We start from the raw sequence: 19,879 nt of genomic DNA, 5'->3' as shown, positions 1-19,879 counted from the left end.
ACCTACATTCTGTTGTAAGTTTTTCAAATATATTTCCTCGGTTGCGTGCATGCAAGTTAAATAGTTGGAGAATTTTGAATTCCGAGTTTATTTTCATAATATCCAACTATTATTATATAAACTACGGTATTCCTCTCTCATCATTTTCAAATTATCATAAAAAAGATATTAAACTATAAAACATGACGTGATCTACTGTATTATAATATAACGTTAAGAAAAACAAAATTAAGATTGTTATTATAATAATATAGTAGGTATTTGTTGAAGGATTAAAATAGGCAATATTTAAACATGATAGTTTCAGAATAATGTTTGAACAATTAAAAAACTATTTTAAGACAAATATCATAGGCGAAAATAAAGTGTCATAGGATGCAACATGTCCCTCGAATTAGTTCGTGTTCATTTTTAACAATGAGTTGTGTTATGTGTAAGTGTTTTTTTATGAGGGGAAAAAATTAATTCAAATATTAATTTTACGCCCCACAAAACAATTTTTCATACCGTTTTATTTGGTGTAATCGGTAATTTAATTCAATAAAAGTTTAAATTTTAAAAGCTTAGTCAAAGAATTATTAAATATTATAAAAAATATGTTTAAAGTAGCAAGAAGTGTATAATTTTCATGGTTTAAGGTTCAAGTAGATTTTATATCTTTACTATAAAGTAGCATAATTAATAACAATTTGTATAGTCCAGTGTTTAAGCTATGACAAATTAAAAATAGTTGTACTGGTTAATTCGAGGATATTAAGGGCAAATCCTTTTGTTACTCGTTAGTGCTCAAATCGATATATGCATTATGTTTTTGTAATAATATTTAGTGTTTATTTATAAAAATTAAGTTTATTTTTTTTTTTGAGTTTTTAACACGTTGAATATGTCTACTTTGATTGTCTATTTAATTTTCTCACAGATTTTTCACCAGTGATTGTTAAATATTGAAATTGTTCAATGTTATTAATACCTAATCGTTAAGTGTTAGCACAAATAAAAAACGTGTTAAATTCATTTACAAGTTTACTTTTTAAGTTTTGTCCATCAAACGACCGGTTAGGTTTTGGAAAAGAAATTGAAATATATTTACTCGACGGTAAATTATTGCATTTTCGCTGTTTCGTAGATTTATACTCAATTGATGGTTTAATTAATTATACGTATGCGTTTATGATTTTTCGTTTTATTTATTTCATAGTGAAATTACCTAATGGTTTGCTCGTTAATTTGTGCTCGTAATATGTTATATAATCAATAAATTTTAATTGAATAATTTCTTTTTTTTGGCACTTATAGCCCGACTAAATTTGCTTGTTGTATTTTTTGCACTTTAGTTTGTCGTAATTTCACCACACTTTTCAATTCCCTCTCCCTCTCCTCTGTACCCTTTTCACCGCTGTATTTATTCATATTACACTTTCTGAAAACATAATTAAAAAATACCTAAAAATACTCGTATAGCCTAACCGGTCCTTGTATTATGCAAGTATAGTATAAACTATTATTTCTGTGTTTATAATGTTGTTGCCAAAGTTCTATGCGAATACCTTAAGTTGTTAATTACATTTATACACACGAACGTGACTTCCTCGGTAAAAGAAAATCAACCAAAATGTGCTCCAACATGCTTAACGACTATAATTTGTATCGATACTAATATACCGTTATTTCTCAGAAATATAACTTCGCATATGTTCACATATTATGTTGTTAAAAAAAAAATTGTATTTCTGTTGATTAATATTAATGTATTCCCTGTTGTGATGCAAATAAAATAATTGTTTAACGCTAGACTTGTTTTAATGCGACAAACTGGGAATTTACATTTTTTTGGAACTAATAAGATGACTTTTGTATGTATTAGATTAACTGCTGTTAAATTGGTTAGACGGTAAAACGGAAAAGAAGAAACACAAATAGTTCTTAAATGTTTTCAATCCAATTTGTAAGCTATTTTAATTTGTTCAACATATTTTGTATTGATTTTCGTAATTTGGTAGTGTTCGGTTTTGTAAAATCCTAAGAGACTGGTGTATTTATAGAATTATCTGGCGCTAGTTCTTCACTGACTGCCGCCTAAAACACATATTGTGCAAAGGCCTGTTAGTGGTTATTTTTATGCAATTAATCATGTCTTATTTCGATTTTTCCACAATTTCTAAACCCCTGCACCCTCATTAATCGAGAATCAATGAAACATACATATGTTTTGAGAGTAGTTTATCTTTGCTTTTAATGCGAAGTTAACTTTTCAAGTAACCGAGAAATGTGTATTTATACATGAATTGTAATATTTTAAATTTACTAGCACAAATTAAAAAAAAAATTTCTTTAAATTATTAATACGTTTAATTTAAAGAGTATAATATTGATTTAACGCAATAAACATTTTCACAGAAGTGTCTTTTCAATATATTGATAAATCCATCATCAATAACGGTTAAGCTATTTTTTTATTCTAAATCAATTAAAATAGGTATTGGAATTACCAAAATGATTTTAGAGTTTATATTACCTATTATTTTCTTTAATTTTCGTTCATACATTTTTTATCAAACATTTAATTATAAAGCGTACCATATACATTATACATAACTCATTTATATTTACTATTGTCATCCTTTATAGAAATGCTTGATGTATCAGTCATACATTAGATGCTGCGCTAACATGATGGATAATAAAATCATATAACGGACTTAATGAATCATCTATAAAATCAAATTCAAATACGTTTAGCTTGTATCGAATATAGAACAATGATGGTCTAAAATATGCATAGTTAGTTTCTTGAGAAAATGTAATTACAAATTTGTCATTGTGTTCACATTGTTAGAAAAAAGGAATCTTGGTTCGTATGGATCCCAAGTACTTAGAACCGCCTTAGAATTTGCTGTATCGCGTCTTTAACTAATAGGGTCATGAGAAAGTTATCAAACATATTTAGTTTATTCTTTTTAGTTGAAGATGCCCTAATAAAAGGAAAATAATAATAAAAAAATGTTGAAAGGATATGCGAGTTTATTATTTGAAACGTTTTGGTTTACGCGCCAAAGAGATTTGTTTTACTTACATTTCCGGTAACAGGAGGGTTACCGTTGTAGTAACCATAGGTTCTAGTCGTTATCATCACAGATGTCGGTGTTATCATCCAATATAGTTATGATAACGCCGCTTAACACTGGTAAGAGAACCTCGTGTAACATATTCCAATGGCGCGCAAATGAAAGTTGTAAACTTTAATTAAAAACAGTTTTCAAAACGAATGTACAATATACATCCAAAAAAATAAAAATTAACTAGACAAAAAAGTTAGGCAAAATAAATGTATAGGTGTATATAACTAAATTATGTTATTTTATAATCTTAATATTAATCTACTCAACGACAAAAGAAAATATTTGAAGTATTTAGTATACAAAATCGTAACAAGAAAAGTGCTAGCCAACGTACCATAATAATAATGTGTCTGTAGTTTTTATATTATATAACTCTAATGTAATAGGTCGTAATTAAGTTTATTTTTTTTTTTTTACATTTTTATTTATTTAATAGGGTCGTCATGGAAAAGGATCAATTTTCGTTTGGGCTTCGGGTAATGGAGGTCGGCACACGGACTCGTGTAATTGCGACGGATACACGAACAGCATTTTTACATTATCAATATCCAGCGCTACACAAGGAGGGTAAGTGGCAGTACAATATGTTTTTTATATGATTGATTTTACTAACATATCATTATGAAAATGCCGAAAAATAAAAATGACCAATAAATATTACCAATCACCGATAGGAAGGTACCACTCACTCCCCGGCAATGCGTTGAAATTATATTAAAATACATATTTTATAGGTGAACTAGTTATATATCTCAGGTGTATTTTTAAAAAATAAGTGAAATCAGCATATTTATTTACTAAAAAACAAGGGAAAATTACTCTGTGATAGTTGTAAACTTCTATGTTCCTGTTGCTGAATAAATCAACAGTCAACAAGTATTTGCATAATTATGTTGTAAATTAAGATATACAGTCAACAGCGGCAACAAATTATCACCGACAGTTGATTAACCCTAATCGCATCATCCCTCATACTCAAAATACAATTTTAAGTACATTATAGCTTTTGCTGTTACTAGTTTTATCGATTTTTGTTTTTTTACCATCCACAGATACGCATCGAAGCGTTTATTTAAAAGTGATTTTATTACTTTCATTTATAATAATTCCTGTAGACCTGTGATCCCCGTCCCCACTATGCCCGACCCCACTTTACTAGTTTTTTAAATATATTGTTAATAAGCCAAAAATACATTCTTCTTTTGTCTGATAAACATTTTTGTTTTAATATATTAACTCGCCGTGTTCAAATCGCCGAAAAAATGTATTTTTATACAAAAATAACAGTCGGGCAAAAAAAAAAATTCCAGCAATATTGAAATCCCGAGTATATTAATTTAAAACATGTTTTTTGAATAGAGCCATTTTTTATTGTTCAACTATTTCAAACTCGGAATTCGACGGCTACTAAAAAAACATTGAAAAGGTTCTAATAATGTAAACTAAAAGCGTAGTTTGAAATGTAGTGGAAACGTTTAGTCTATAATATAAATTATGCTTATAGTAAAATTACTTTTCGTTCGTGGAATATACAATTTAATAAAACAGAAATATGTTCTGCGAATTTCTTGGTTATTGTTTATTAATATTCTTAAGTGTTATTATCATAAGTAACATAATATAATAACTTTTTTTTTTCAATTCAATCTAAACATTTAAATAGAAACTGAATCAAAGTAATTTATATGTTAAGTGAACGAGTTAAGAATGGTATTATTGTATTTCTTGGTAAATTTAATGTCATAAACTATAGTTAGGAATATTTATGAGTTTATTTTGTTAAAACAGCAATTATTTTTTTTAGTGGTAAAATTTTATGGTAGGTTAAGTAACGATTAGGCAATAGTAATTATATTTTCTCTTTAAAAACAAACTAGATTTAATAATTTAATTAGGACAGGTTTGGGTGTAAGGACAAAACTGGCTTGCAAATTAATTAAGAAATAATAAAATATTATTAATTGGGCTCGGAGGTTGATGTATTATGCATTTTTTTTTTCAAGATCAAAATAAGTAATTAAGATTAAAAGTTATTATTTTTTCATTCCCTGTCAAAAAATCCAAAACTTCGAATATTTATTTTTTATTTTGTTCGTTCTGAGATTTAATATATAATTATAATATATGATATAATATGATATTTATAGCTTCCATAATTTTAAAACATTTTACTCATATATTTAAAATTTTAATGACATTTTTTATAAGTAACTAACACTATACCACAATAAAATTACCTATTTTTATTTTTTTATAGATAACATTCAGGGTGTATTTATAGGCATATCATTTTTAGTATTTGAATAACAATTTATCCTAATACATTTTTAAAAAACAAAAAAAAATATTGTTTAAATAAACGATAAAAGTTATTTGATTAGTTAAAATAATATAATGACATATTTACCCAACATGTGGTTTTTTTATTTTAATTTTATTTTTAGTTGAATTATATCTTATTCGAATATAAACAAAGTATAGACTAGGTTGAAAAAATAAAAAAAATTGTTTAGAAATTACTTCGGTCTAATTTTCTATTAATATATATATCTAGTAGGAGTGGAAATTTTACGAGGGGGTGGTAATTAGGGAAAATTGATAACGACTGGTTGATATCTGATAAGAAATTTTTGATACGAAAATTGGCTAATAAGAAATGATCGATAAAAGACAGAATATTAGCTGAATATAATATACATTTTTGTCTTTTCTTTAAGTTAAAAAATCGAAATTTTTTTTAAAGTATAAACTTAAAAAAGCAACTACTGTACGGCGATGTTGTTCTTCATACAAATCGTATGAAGGACAACAACAATTATTTCTCAATAGTCTCATAGTCAAATGATGGAAAATAATCGGTATGCCGAGTTGGTAACAGTGAAATACGGCTGTGTCTCGTGAATTCTCGGAATCGATAGACAAATAGCAAAAGAGACAGGAGCTAGTATAGGTAGGTTTAATATGACTTGACGGGTATCCTGTTGGATTTTGTATGCGTGCAAATCGTCAAGTCTCGTAAACGTTACCCAAGCATCGAGATTGTATGAAAACCACACACAGAAAACGTGTGACACAGGCAAGCTGCTGCTGCTGCTATTTCATTTATCTTGTTACACGTCAGCGGGTTTTAGATTGCTTAAAAACCGTTTTGCTGTTTAGTCATAGCAATAGCTATTCGTGTTTTCTCAGTTTTGTTTTTATACATATATCATTTCAAATCATAGCGACCCCCAAAAACGATACTCGTCTCGAGAAACGCGTACGGTTTGTTTAAGTATGTTTTTTTTTATTATTTTCCTTTTTATTTTTTTTTTTAAAGAAAATAGAACTTTGGTTTTTCATATTGTAAACAGGATAAAATTGTTAGTTAGCTATAGAGAGAGAGAGAAATAGAGAGAAATAATAAGAAAGAGAGACAGAGAGAACTTGTGAATAAACAGAAAATATATTAAATAATTTTTATCGACAAACTTCAATCGCTACTTTATACCGTATTCGCTAATGGTTTTTTTTTTTATATTTCAAGTTTCAACATACAGTCGAAATATTAGCTTTGCCGTTTTATAGGAATTTATTTTGTGTTTAGTATTTATTTCGTATTTTATTAAGAAAACACAATTTTTATAAATCATAACTCATTGGTTCACAACTAAACCTGAGAAATTTTCATTTAAATAACAAACAATAATTTACAAATTAAAATAAATAAATTTCAAATTAAGAATTATTTGAAATTTATTTATTCGAATGAAATAATATTTTATTTAATGTCAAATAATTTTTCAATGAGAATAGTTTAACTAATTTATTATTTGAGTAAATCTGTTTTTTGAATTACTAAGTAGTATCCATTTGTAGTATAAAATATACAAAACTTAAATTTGAACTAGTTAAATAAATATTTCTTTGAAATTGTATTTAAATAATTATCCAACATAAATTAAATTTTTATGCAAAAGGCAACGGGAAACCACTGCATTAATTTTCCCAAACAAGCAATGAAGGTTAAACATAACAATGAGGAGAACCAGATTTGCAACGACAAGGCAAGGCCTTTAGTAGAGAAGAATTTATATTTAAAAAATAATTGATTTGTGAATTTTTCTTAACTTTTATCATTTTTTAGTAATAATAATAATTGTATGTAAAATATACAAATTAATATACTATTATATTAATACTATTCAATAATGTATGAAGTAAACCATCACTGGTGGAGGCTTACCTCAAGGGTATTGTGATTCCCACTAAAAATAGTTTTATGTCCCGGAGGGGCTCTGCCGATTATCTTGTATTTATAAAAACATTTTCCACGAATGTTTTTAAACAAATTACAATGCGGTATTAGTAGGTATCATGTTGTAGAAGTGGTGTTGGCTGAAGAATATTCCTGGAGATCATACTTTCTCGCATCAGCATCAATTAAAATAAATTCTTCGGGTTTTATTATTTTTACCTCTGGAAATCAGAGTTAATAACATTTTTGAGAAGGTTTTGTGTTGTCATTGTTAGTATACCAACAACGATACCGAAGAAAATAATTTACTTGCTAGATGTACCTAGCGTCTTATTTGTTTTGTACAGTCTCAACAAATTTAATTTTCATTCTATTTTATTTTTCAGTTTAAATTAAAATATGCCATTAGGGTTTTTCGACCCATTCGACTAGCTTCAACTATGATAGAACTTACAAAAAATCACTGGTGAACTATCACAAATACAGGAAATGATTTTAATGATAAAAATGTTGAGTTCGTAGTATAGTTATTAATAGAAAATTAATAAGAAATGCATAACAAGTATATTGAATTACATAAACAAAAAAAATAAAAAAAATAAGTACTATTCAACTTTAAAAAAAATTGAACATATTATATTGTATAATTTTATAAAATAATAACTAATGAGTAAAATCGTTTACTTATGGACATTTAAAATCAACAGATGAGTTAATCTTAGCTGAGAAAAATTCGTGCAATTTTTTTTGAAACCATAATATCAGTTATGGTACAAACTAACAAAAGTAAATGGACGGAATACTGATAGTTGTTTTATAGTATTTATAATATTAATTTCAGTTTCAGTATACGTTGTTTATTTGAAATTGCAACGTTAAATATGACCACTGGCGTCCTTACTTTTGACCAAAAGGCAAACAGTCGGTTCTGCAGAATAAAGGAAATCGTTTGATGTACTATCACCTTTGTCTCTTGGCAATGGCCAAATAGTACGAATGCGTCCTACGTGAAAACTGTAAACGAGATCAAAGTACGGATGTCGGAACCAGAAATTACAAATAATTAAATTATGCGCGATAACACACTAGTGGAGACATTAATTATTTTGGTGTTTACCCGAATGAGAAGAAGATGTAGGGCCACCGAAACGACCGACTCGCTGACAATCCTAAGTGGTGGTGTTGTCGGAGGAAAACATGTCTTTTATTTTCAACGCCTCTTTAGAACGGGGTTGGGACAACCGAAGGGCTAACAAACTTTGCGCATTCCGAGTGTCAACGGTCGGATGATAGTTTCCGTGCCCGAGACTTTTACTTGTTCCCGAAATACTCCTCGAAACTTACACGAACACTGAACATTTTCAGTAGCCAACGCGGGTCTTACCAAGTTTTGCCGGTCTTAACAATTGGCGTTGCAGTTGCCAACAAACTCTCGCAAGCCCGCCGATACGACCGTGTTGATAATATCGTTTTGAGGCGATTATTAGCTTCGTTGCGGAGCTAAGAAGGTATTTAGTTGACAATGACGTGTGTTTTTTTTTATGCCTGTAACCGCGATAACTTTTTTCTCCGGACCGATTTACTAGCGATTGGTCAACTCCAAAAATAAAATTCCTCCAACCCCAACAAATGGTACGTTTATTACGTTTTTTAGGGTTTTTAACTTTGGATTAAGAATACGGTCTATCAAATGAGTGCGTTATATATATATATATACAATATTTTAAGAAAGTTCGACTATTTTTTTTTTTTTGTCCTAATTTTTTTCCATTGTATAAGGTAAAACCTCAGGGTTAATTCCATGAGCAATAGGCTGAAAATGAGAACTGATATCATAATAGCGACTTTAAAAACATACAATTTTAATCCATAACGTGCTGGGTTGGTCTAAATTAAGTTTTGGTTGTACTGGGTTTTAAGTTTGTTTTATTTTTCATCCGTCATCCGCACTAGAAGGAATTAGAAAACGCGATTACAAATGTCTGCCGCATTTGAGTTAGAAATTAGATATAGGGAAAGCCAATAAGACTCATGAGTCCTTATTTTAATGGTATTAAAGCTACGGACAAACAGTGTTACACGGTGTAAAACCATAAAAGCCGACTATAAAACACGAACTAGATAACGTGGTCTTGCAAAACAGTCTCTTGTTGTACGGGGTGGGGAAGGAAAGTTTACCCAAAAATAAAAGCATATAAAATGTAATCATTCCTTGAAAGGAAAGTCATTAACGTGTCATGAACGTGTCTTATAATCATCAGGTTTTCTGTATTTTATCAGCCAACGGCAGATAACGGAAACAGGATAAATCACCTTAATGAAGTGTGCCTATTGTTGTTTCCAGATGATGCAATTTTATAAAATGAGAATACATGAATCTGAATAAGAAATTGATAGACAGTTTGTTTTTTAGTTGAAAATTATTAAAGATTATTAGAAAATATTAAATATAAACACTAAATATATTTTGGTTCCTACCGTAAAATCATTGTAAGTAATTTCACTTATATTTTGTGTTTATTATACTTATTTTTTTACGCACTTGTTGTCGAAGTGAACTTAAGAGATTTTTTTAGTAAGTCATTTTTTAAAACAATCTCATAAATAAAATATGAAATTTTCTATTTTTTTTTAACTTTATTTAAATTTATTATTTACAAAAAATTGTAACTACAAAAGTTAGTGTTAGTAGTAGATATGAGTACTATTGAATACCGCCCAAAACACGATGTCCGATAAGACCGTCCTTGTTCGTTGTTTTATGGATATTACATCTTTTGTGTGTGCATATTTTCGAGTTTACATTGTTTTGCTTAAGTAAAGATTTATCTTTACTTTTATTCATTAAACGTCTTTTCGGTTCACTTCTAAATTCTGGGGCTACTATAAGCGATCATAATTGGATATAGTCCTTAGTCTTTAAGACTTTATATTACAGATATAGCCAACATTAATTATAATTAGATATAGTCCCTAATATTGATTAACAATCGTATTACGAGATACTGGCTAATTAACGTTTTTGTATGGGTTTGTCCGCTGGCTGTGATATAGTCTAGAACGGTTAGGAGATACAGACCATAGACATTTGAACGTCTTGCAGTGTGTCCTACAGCCGCTGGTTATGGTGAACCTATATTTGACGAAGGTGTGTGTGTTTTACATGAGTATATTGAACAACGCCATAAACGACAGACGTAATTTGCAATCATCGGTTTTTTTTTAAGTTGCGGTTATTCGTTGCCTACAATTATATTTAATTTCTATGTAATAAAAATTAATAATGGTTTGCCATCCTAGAAATAAAATATAATTGTTGGCATACGATTATTGTTTTTTAATTTTTGATTTAATACTTTTCAGATGCATATACCAGTGACGTAAGACACTCATTTTCTCGGAAAATAATTACAACTATGTAGTTTAATTTACTTTTTAAAAACATTCATGTCATTGTACAATATTATAAAATTACTTTTTTTTTAGTATTTCCCAGAGCGCTATAAATTTTTTAAACTATAAATATGACTTAATTATAACTATATGTTTAATTAACTAAAAAAGAAAATGTATATATATATATATATATTAACATTATACCATATATTTTTTGATCATTTTCATATTTATCCAAAATGAGAGGCTACACATTTATTTTTGATTTTAATGTCAACATTTGAAAGTTACTACAATAATTCCTGATAAGACCGGTGATACCACTATTATGCTCAATATGCTCCGACTCCACTGTGTTGAAATATTAAGCTAAACACGCATTCAACCGTTGTAACTTTCATTCGTACAATGAAAACCACTTTTCAAAAAATGACACTCAACACCTTTATCCACTTACCATTTCAATATTGTGTTCTTCTGTCGATGGGAGTTGATTTTTGACTTACTTCTTGTTTTCAGATACAAACCATGGTACCTAGAAGAATGTTCGTCCACCTTAGCCACCACTTACAGTTCAGGTACGCCGGGTCATGACAAAAGTGTGGCCACTGTTGACATGGACGCCAAACTCCGTCCGGATCATATTTGCACAGTGGAACATACCGGTGAGTGTATTTTGTGTTAAACCGTTTTGTTTTATTTTCAAAATATATGGGGTCGGTTTCCTTGTACGATTATTGATTTGATACAATTTAATTCAATTCAATCAACGCATAACTAGCAAACTTTAGTTTAAAAAGTCATTGTTCTACAAATTAGATTATCTAATCTAAGTTACTATTTTTCCCAACTATGCTTGAGGGTTCTTGACAGCGTGGAAAACGTGACAATCTGCGTTGAGTGGATGGTTGAGGACTATAGGAACTAAATCGACCTACCTCCAGATAATTGGAAAAAGAAGTGGAGTAATAAAAATAAGAAACAGAAATCGCATTACTGTATTGGTTTCTGAGCCGAAAGTTTTTTGAACTTTGTTGAGAGATTATCCGTGAATTTGGTCTTAATCAGCCACAACCTTTACTTGTTTCAGGCACTTCGGCATCGGCTCCTTTAGCCGCAGGGTTGTGCGCTTTGGCGTTAGAAGCCAATCCAGCACTGACATGGCGTGACATGCAATACATAGTAGTGCTCACGTCGAAAGCAGGTCCTTTGGAAAGAGAAGGCGGATGGATATCTAACGGAGTCGGTCGCAAGGGTATGTAGTCAATTGAAACTTTTAAAATGTATTATAAACGTCAACAAAATTAATTTACCCTCAATATTGGCTTTCAATATTATTGTTCTGATAATATTTATCATATAAAATGACTTTCAAACGACTAAACTCGTCTAATATAATAATATGGATAAAAAAGTTACAAAACAACAATTTTGTCAATGGCGTTTGACTATCGAAGCAGTTATTTGGGTTAAAAATAGTTCAGTATCAAAACTCACATGCTCCAGTGGAACTATTGTTAGTTTTGATTGAATTGATTCTGAACAATACGTTCAGGATACATATACTCATATATTATCATATTATCTCATATTTTTCAAAATATCTGATAACACATTCGGATTCAGCGTCAAAAATCCCCTATGACAGTGTTGCCAACTCATTTTCGCATGAATTTTGATCATATAAGTTGATTCTAGCATACTTATTTATTGTTTTCCTATGATTTATCAAATATATGACCATGTTACTTCACTCTACCTAACATTTTAATATTTATTATGGAAAAGTAACGTAGAATTTTTACTTTCCGTGAAATGGCAAACAACACGGCAGCGTCCCAGGTCGGTTGGGACTATTTTAACCCGTATTCGTGTTCCATACATTGAGTTCAGTGATTATCATCCTTTGTTGAAATACGACGATTTCACTCGACCCTTTCGCCAATTCAAGTGCTCAGGTCCAATCGTTAACGCACAAAATGAAGTGCAAAACTAACCGTGGCCGATACCGCAATAATAAACCACCCGGTATATTTATACGAGTCTGATGACAATGCCACCACCGGCATAAGCACCTACAACTAATTTAAACTCGCTAATAGAGTCTTAGAGAGGAATACGATAAAGCACTTTAGAATATTAAAGCTGACAATCCTTCAGTTAGATAGAAGTCTCTTCAGGTGAAAGGGTTTTCAATAGAAACCCTTTTGCTGGAGACGAGAGTACAAATTATACACATTTTGCCCGGTTTTGACGAAGCTTTTGCGTTAATTAGTTTACCAAAACGTAGCGGTCAACGATAATGTAATCAGTGGCATTCTCATAAGATCAGTTTACAATTCACTAGTCGATTCTCGATCCCAACTGCGTTCTCTATTGATATTTGGAATTATATTATCTCCATTTATAAGTACAATTTTATACACTTTGCAAAAAGTAGATTTTTGTTTCAATTAACGGGGGTCTGTCGTGTCTTATAAGGGAGAGTCGATAACTCCTGGATAGGTGATAAGAAAATCAGTTAATAAAAAAATCAACTGATAACAGCAAAAGCTGATAAAAGATAATATATGTATTTCTTATCTATTTTGAATAGTGAGTTTTTACTGAGTGAGTTCATTCATAAGTATTAATGTAAACAAACAATTTTTCGTGACATTTCATGCAAAACTACCATACAAATTAATATCATCCAAAAGTGGTGTTAAGTGCTAAAGGCAACCTAACGGGGCCTAATAGGTTTTTTTTTTACTTCAACAAAATTCTGAGTGGAAATTAAAATTTAAGATTCATAAGGTTTAAAAGAATACTAAAATAAAATCCGCGTTGTTACAATGTAATTTGCATCAATTGTTTAATAAAAAGTCAAGCGTTAAAGCATAATAAGATACAGATGATTTGAACTGCTAACTTACTAGTTATTTTTTTATTTTCTAGTCCAATTTTTTTTTTTTGTTCTTTAAGATTTAAATGTATTGTCATAAATGTTTAATTACTGTATTACATCATTCTATTGTTTAACTGTTGTAAAAATCCATGTTATTTCTTGACTAATATGATATAAAAAAATCCCTATTATTTGGTTTTGGGAATAAGGTTTAGTCCCAAATGAGAAATTTTAACAGCTCAACCTGTAGATGACTATAATTTTAAAAATTCTTACTAAACCAGCATAATCTATATATATATATATATATAAAATCAATCATTAAAAAAAAAAACTTAAACGTTATTTTGCAAAGGGGAGTTTTTTTTTATTGTCTTCAAAGTTCAACAGGTTAACCGGGTATAAAATACATTAAAGTAGACATATTTGTCCTCGGTTCTGTATGTATAACAAAAAGATATATTTCAATTACATTTGTGTATTTTTAACATCGATACTAATACTACATAATATGTTTGCAGTATAAAATATAAAATATAGGTATATTTGTATAGTTTTTTTTAAGTCAATACATGCCAAAATACCTTGTCTGGATTATTTCACTTGTACGTCAAATAACAAATTATTGAAGTACATTTTTAATTTTAATTCAAAATTATTTTCTATTTGACTGAAAAACTAAAAAATGGAAACAATAATTTAAAATATCAGGTCATTTTAAAACAGGCAAATAAAAATGTTGAAATATTATTTGAATTTAAAAAGAATAAATTATTTCTGATAATCTATTATTCAAAACAGTATATAGAAATTTATGTAAAACACTAAACACAAATTATTGTGTTGTAATTTGTTATTTTTTTTTTTTAATTTTTATTTAGAATATTTCAAATAATGCGTTATTTTCAAATTGTTCTTGATTGTTGGTTTTTAAATAGAAACTAACCCGGTTTTAGTGTTAACCATAATTTTATTTAAAGTTGAAAGTATTGATTTTTGAACGTTGACTTATTAACGTCGATAGAATTATTTTTTAATGATTCTTCACGTTATCCGTCCAAATAATATTATACGTATAATATACTATTTAAATTTCGAAAATCTCACACTCGCTTTTATAGTTTTGACAATCATTTATAAACGTACACTATTAAAAAATCATCGTTTTTCAAAATGTGGAAAACATTTTTTTTTAAATTTATAATAGATTATCTTTAACTAAATCTTCAGTTTTATGAATATTTTAACGCGCTTGATTTTATTTAACGTATTAATCATTAAAATAAAAAGACAATATTTTATTCAATTTTATCTTGAATTGCATTATTCAAATAGTCTATATTTTTTTTTCAATCGAACAATGTCTAACTTTATATTGTTGAATGTGGATTTAACTAGATAGCAAAAGGAAAAACAGCGGGGGTGGATTATTTAGTAATATATTACATAGCACCATAATATTCCAACGCACATAATTAAAATAAATATATGTACAGGGTGATCAATTCAACTTAAGACACTCATTTTAAAAATAAATGCAATTGTTATTTTTTTCAAGACACTAGTTTATGTTGGCTTATAATATTGGACAATATTCAAGTTGAAAACTTTTTTATTGTTTTTCCAGACTTTTACCAACGTTTAATTCTTAAATGACAACGTATATATTTAAATACAATAATTTGCTAAACCAGTCAATGTTGATAACCAGTTTTGGATAATTACTTTTAAAGTTCAAAAGTAACTATCCAAAACTGGTTATCGACCATTCAACATTTCGACAACTTATTCTTAATTTTAGAAAGTTAATAAAATGTATATGTTACCATTTAAGTTTCAAAAAATGTAAGATAACAAAGGTGTTAAGTGGTAAAAGAATCGCCCTGTATATGTAAAAACAAAAATAAAGCAATTTTTTTTTTTAATAAATCAATATAACAAAATTAGGCCTTTACTGTTACTATCCGTTGCCCCGTTGTGTACAACTCTACCATGTACACGATATAATATATTATACATATCATAGACATCCAAAAGGGCTTATTGGACGTGTGTCACTTTATATACCGCTTGTTGGTTTCACTTGTCCAGCCTAAAAATGTTACACCACCCGCTCACAAACATATTTTTTCAATATAATATTTAAAAATAAAAAAAAGGGTGATGTTATTCCAAAAAAAAAAATAATAATAATAATAAAATAAAAATATCTATTAAGAATGATAATTTTGTTACAAGTTTGAATAGACATTACTTTTATACGATTTCATTCGATACATTTAATGTTAGATTTATAGAGCATTTTTACATATTAAGTTTTAGCCTAATTTCATCTTATCAGATAACGTTTTCAGCTGATATCCTCCTATTATGATGCTTTCTCGTAACTCTTTTGGTAGATTTGTGATATATTCATAAATATATTTTAGATCAAACAAATATCTTAATTAACTAAGAGTTGATAACTACCGGCCTAGGCTAGTCCACCAGACCATCCGAACAACTCTTAATTTTGATATTTTCTACAAAATCAAGTAGGTATTTGGTGAATAACACACAAGTTACCTATTATAATTATACTTATGGCTTCTATAACGTATTAAAATAACAATTTTCCATTGTTAATACTCATAAATAAAGATGTAAACATAATTTACCCCTTCCTCGCTAGTATTGTAATAATATTGATAAATAAATAGATTTGTTTATTTTCATTTAAAAAATGTTTAATTTAATAATATTGCAATATTATACTACTTCAAATAAAATATAAACATATATAATGATGGTTGTTTCCGTAAGCCAAGCTTATTGTGGAAATAAGAGTTCATTCTCATACTAAAAGGTATATTATAATACATATTATGTTATAGATTTGTAAATAAAGTATAAATAACTATAAAAGCTATTCTCATAGTTTTTGTAATAATATAGTATTAAGGGGTTTGTATTTATAAAATAGTAGTCCACTATTTTTAGTCATTTAAGATTAGAATCGATAGCAATACCGAGATATTTCACCGTATATATATAAATAAGTAAAAAGGACTAAAGAAGTCTCGTAATTCAATTAAATTGTTTTGTTATTTAATTATGGAGTCGAAACTGAATTCTTTGCCAGCTCGTTGCTTACATCCTTAAAAACAAAAGAAGAAATAAAATTGAATTAAAAAGACTTCAATTTGTATTTTTTCTCGACTGTGGCTTTTTTTTTTTTAAATCTTATTTTAAAATCATTATCAAAATAAAACCAAAAACAAGCAAGAAAAGTTCTGCGTCGTATTTTTTTTTCTATACTTGATTTAATATAATTATTTTAATTAATTATGTAAATTATTTTAAAAAATTAGAATGTTCTCCAAAATAAAACGCAATAACTTTATTATGTTAAGTGTTTATTTAATCGACTTTATTTCTTCTTCGCATTTATCGATCTTATTTATTATTACTATGACATTTTTTGCTTATTTTCATTTCGTTTTTACTTTAACGTGCTATTGCAAAATCATATTCTTTGTTAAAAATAATCGTGTTCTTTTGGTTCGGCTATTTTATAATTGGTATAATAATTATAGTAGACTTGTGTTAACGTTTAAAAAACATTCGCATCAACTTAAAATATTGAATCTTCATCAGAACAAACTGGCAAGCGTGTCACGTGTCAAACTTGTTTTACCATTAGGTTTTTTTTTGAAGATTTTTGATAAATTAGTTATTAAACAATGCGATGTGCTAATCTACCTATTAATAATTTTTGCCAAAATATAAGATTGAACATTTTTATTTTTCACATACCTGCGCTCGTTTTTGTATTTTTTTTACAAAACTTCATTCTTCATTTCAAATTTTTGTCCTGCTTGTGTCATTTTTATACACAATACAAATTGGATGTTTTAATTTACAGGAGTCTATTATTTTTTGTTGTGTGTTTAGTTCTACACTTTAGAACCTGTTCTTACCCGAATTTCAAGAAACGAAATTTTAGGTAGAAATTAAAAAAAAATCTAAAACAACAAAAATATTAATAAAATATGCTATAAAAACAAATTACAAAATTTAGAACTACCAACAAGCTTAACTTATCCGAAAGCTATGAAATAATATGTTAATAATAATAATAATAATAATAATAATAGTATTTTATATCAACAATAATCATAAAATTTAAAACAGGTAAGATTATTAAAATGTATAAAAAAAATGGTAAGAAATAAACAATTTTGAAAGCTAAAGTCGTGGTCGTATCGTTTTTAGAACCTTTGGAAAATTATAGGGTCGGTTTTATTTTATTATGCTTTTTTAACTAAAGTATAGAAATCTCAAGGTTGATTGGTTAACCGAATGCACACACACACCCCACCATTTGTGATAAACTAATTATACTACCTATTACTAGTACATGTAAAACGTATCGAATTCGATTGTCGCTGCGCTTTTGCTAATGCTAGTAAAATGGTTTTATTATTGACGCAATATTATCGTTTCGGTTTCACAGTGAGTCACAAATTCGGTTACGGTCTGATGGACGCCGGTGGAATGGTTTCTTTGGCCGAACAATGGACAACAGTGCCGCCGCAACACATTTGCAAATCCCAGGAAATCGCCGAAGAAAGGTATGTTTCCATTTGTAGCTTCTTCTTTTGCGCCCTATTCCATACAAATTGCTCGTCTCCACCTACCCTTCTCCGCCTTGCACACTCCTTCGTTTCTTTATTTACCATATCCGTCCACCTATTCTTCTGTAAATCTCAATCGGTTTTTGCTCATTTTATCTGATAAAAAAAAAAGTCGTAGCAGAGCGTGGTTTATTGGAAGGCGAGGAGTAACATTTCAGACTAAATGTAATCACTACCGGCGCATTTTCCAAACTTCTTCTCTTACCTTCAATACCGTTTTAGACAATTTTCATTTGACTCTATTTGCTACTCTTTTTGTCACACAGCTCCTTCAGTCCTACCATTCTCATGCATAACTGTTGCAAAATAAAATATTTCTAAATCCTCCTCATTACTAAACTCTGTTTTAGACCTACTTCTTGTTCACAAGCCGTTTTTCTTCCATGCCCGTTTCCATGGCTCTTGTCTCTGACTTCTAACACTTCTGTACTCCCATCACCAAAACCACATCATACGCAAACAACAGGCACTACTAAGGTGCGTCACCCTTAATAAGTCTATTACTAGAGTAAACAAGTATGGGTTTAAACTACCTGTAAATTCTCCAGTTTTACCACGTTTTAATTGGTGCCCGAAAAGAGCATTTGTGCCTTGCAAGACAACCAGTGCCGAAATGGGTGTATACATTTTACCCAGATAGCTTTGTGTCTTATTTGTACATGCTGTGGTCGTTTTGTTGCAGGCAAATCGACCCGTCGCCGGGAAGCACGCTGACAGTTTCCATGGAAGTGGGAGGATGCCAGGGCACTCTGAACGAAGTGCGGTTCGCCGAGCACGTGCAGTGCAAGATCTCACTGAGGTTCTTCCCGAGAGGCAACCTGCGCATCGACCTCACGTCGCCGCTGGGCACCACGTCCACGTTGTTATTCGAACGTCCACGAGACGTGGTCAGTTCCAACTTCGACGACTGGCCGTTCCTGAGCGTGCACTACTGGGGCGAGAAAGTGGATGGCACGTGGACGATGACCGTACACAACGGCGGCAACCGGCACGTCAACCAGCCGGGCATATTGAAAAAGTGGCAGCTCATATTCTACGGCACGGCCACCAACCCGATCCGACTGCGGTCACCGCAGTCGCCGCCGCCGTCACCGCCGTTCGCCATATCGTCGCAACACCACCACCAGCAGCTGCCCCAGCAGCAACAGCCGCCCAACAACAACTTCCCGTACGCCCAACTCGGCGGCCAACCCGTGTCCAACCCGTCGGTGTACCACAGCAGCGTCATAACCGACATACTGCAACGGGCCGGATTCCCGCCGGCGAGCATCCCGGACGTGTTCGGCGCCGGCAGCGAATACGAGGTAAGCTTGTCGCTTGCCCGATCCTGGGCAAAGACACTATAGTCAAAAAAGCGATAAAAAGTAAATAAAAACCGGTTTCAAGTGAAATGGTTAAAAATGAATCATTAATTAATAATAAATCATATAAAATAACGATACAAGTGACAAGTCCCATAATTTCCAAAATAGTACGAATTATATATTAGGGACAGTATAAAATGTATTTAGGTACAATAGAACTATAGAGAAGAGGTGACAATCAAAATGTTCAAGTGCCATTT

The 19,879-nt window shown here is 29.9% G+C and overlaps 1 protein-coding gene across 2 annotated transcripts in view; it reads left to right on the top strand.

Moving 5' to 3' along the window:
- Window positions 1-19,879, top strand: part of LOC126847150 (furin-like protease 2) — a 117,338-nt gene that overhangs the window by 92,390 nt on the left and 5,069 nt on the right. For both annotated transcript variants that reach the window (XM_050587244.1, XM_050587243.1), the window contains exons 8-12: window positions 3,556-3,686; window positions 11,272-11,417; window positions 11,843-12,007; window positions 18,135-18,252; window positions 18,998-19,619. In XM_050587244.1, the coding sequence (XP_050443201.1) occupies window positions 3,556-3,686; window positions 11,272-11,417; window positions 11,843-12,007; window positions 18,135-18,252; window positions 18,998-19,619 (1,182 nt within the window). The remainder of the gene's footprint in view (window positions 1-3,555; window positions 3,687-11,271; window positions 11,418-11,842; window positions 12,008-18,134; window positions 18,253-18,997; window positions 19,620-19,879) is intronic.

The sequence above is a fragment of the Adelges cooleyi genome, unplaced genomic scaffold (genome assembly GCF_023614345.1).
Source record: "Adelges cooleyi isolate 19-005CV unplaced genomic scaffold, UGA_ACOO_1.1 ACOO_flye_CR_arks_rails_tigmint_CR_PRNA_9, whole genome shotgun sequence".
In the NCBI taxonomy this organism is placed as follows: domain Eukaryota; kingdom Metazoa; phylum Arthropoda; class Insecta; order Hemiptera; family Adelgidae; genus Adelges; species Adelges cooleyi.
The sequence above is the reverse complement of the archived record's forward strand: the minus strand, read 5'-3'. Positions and strand labels throughout refer to the sequence as shown.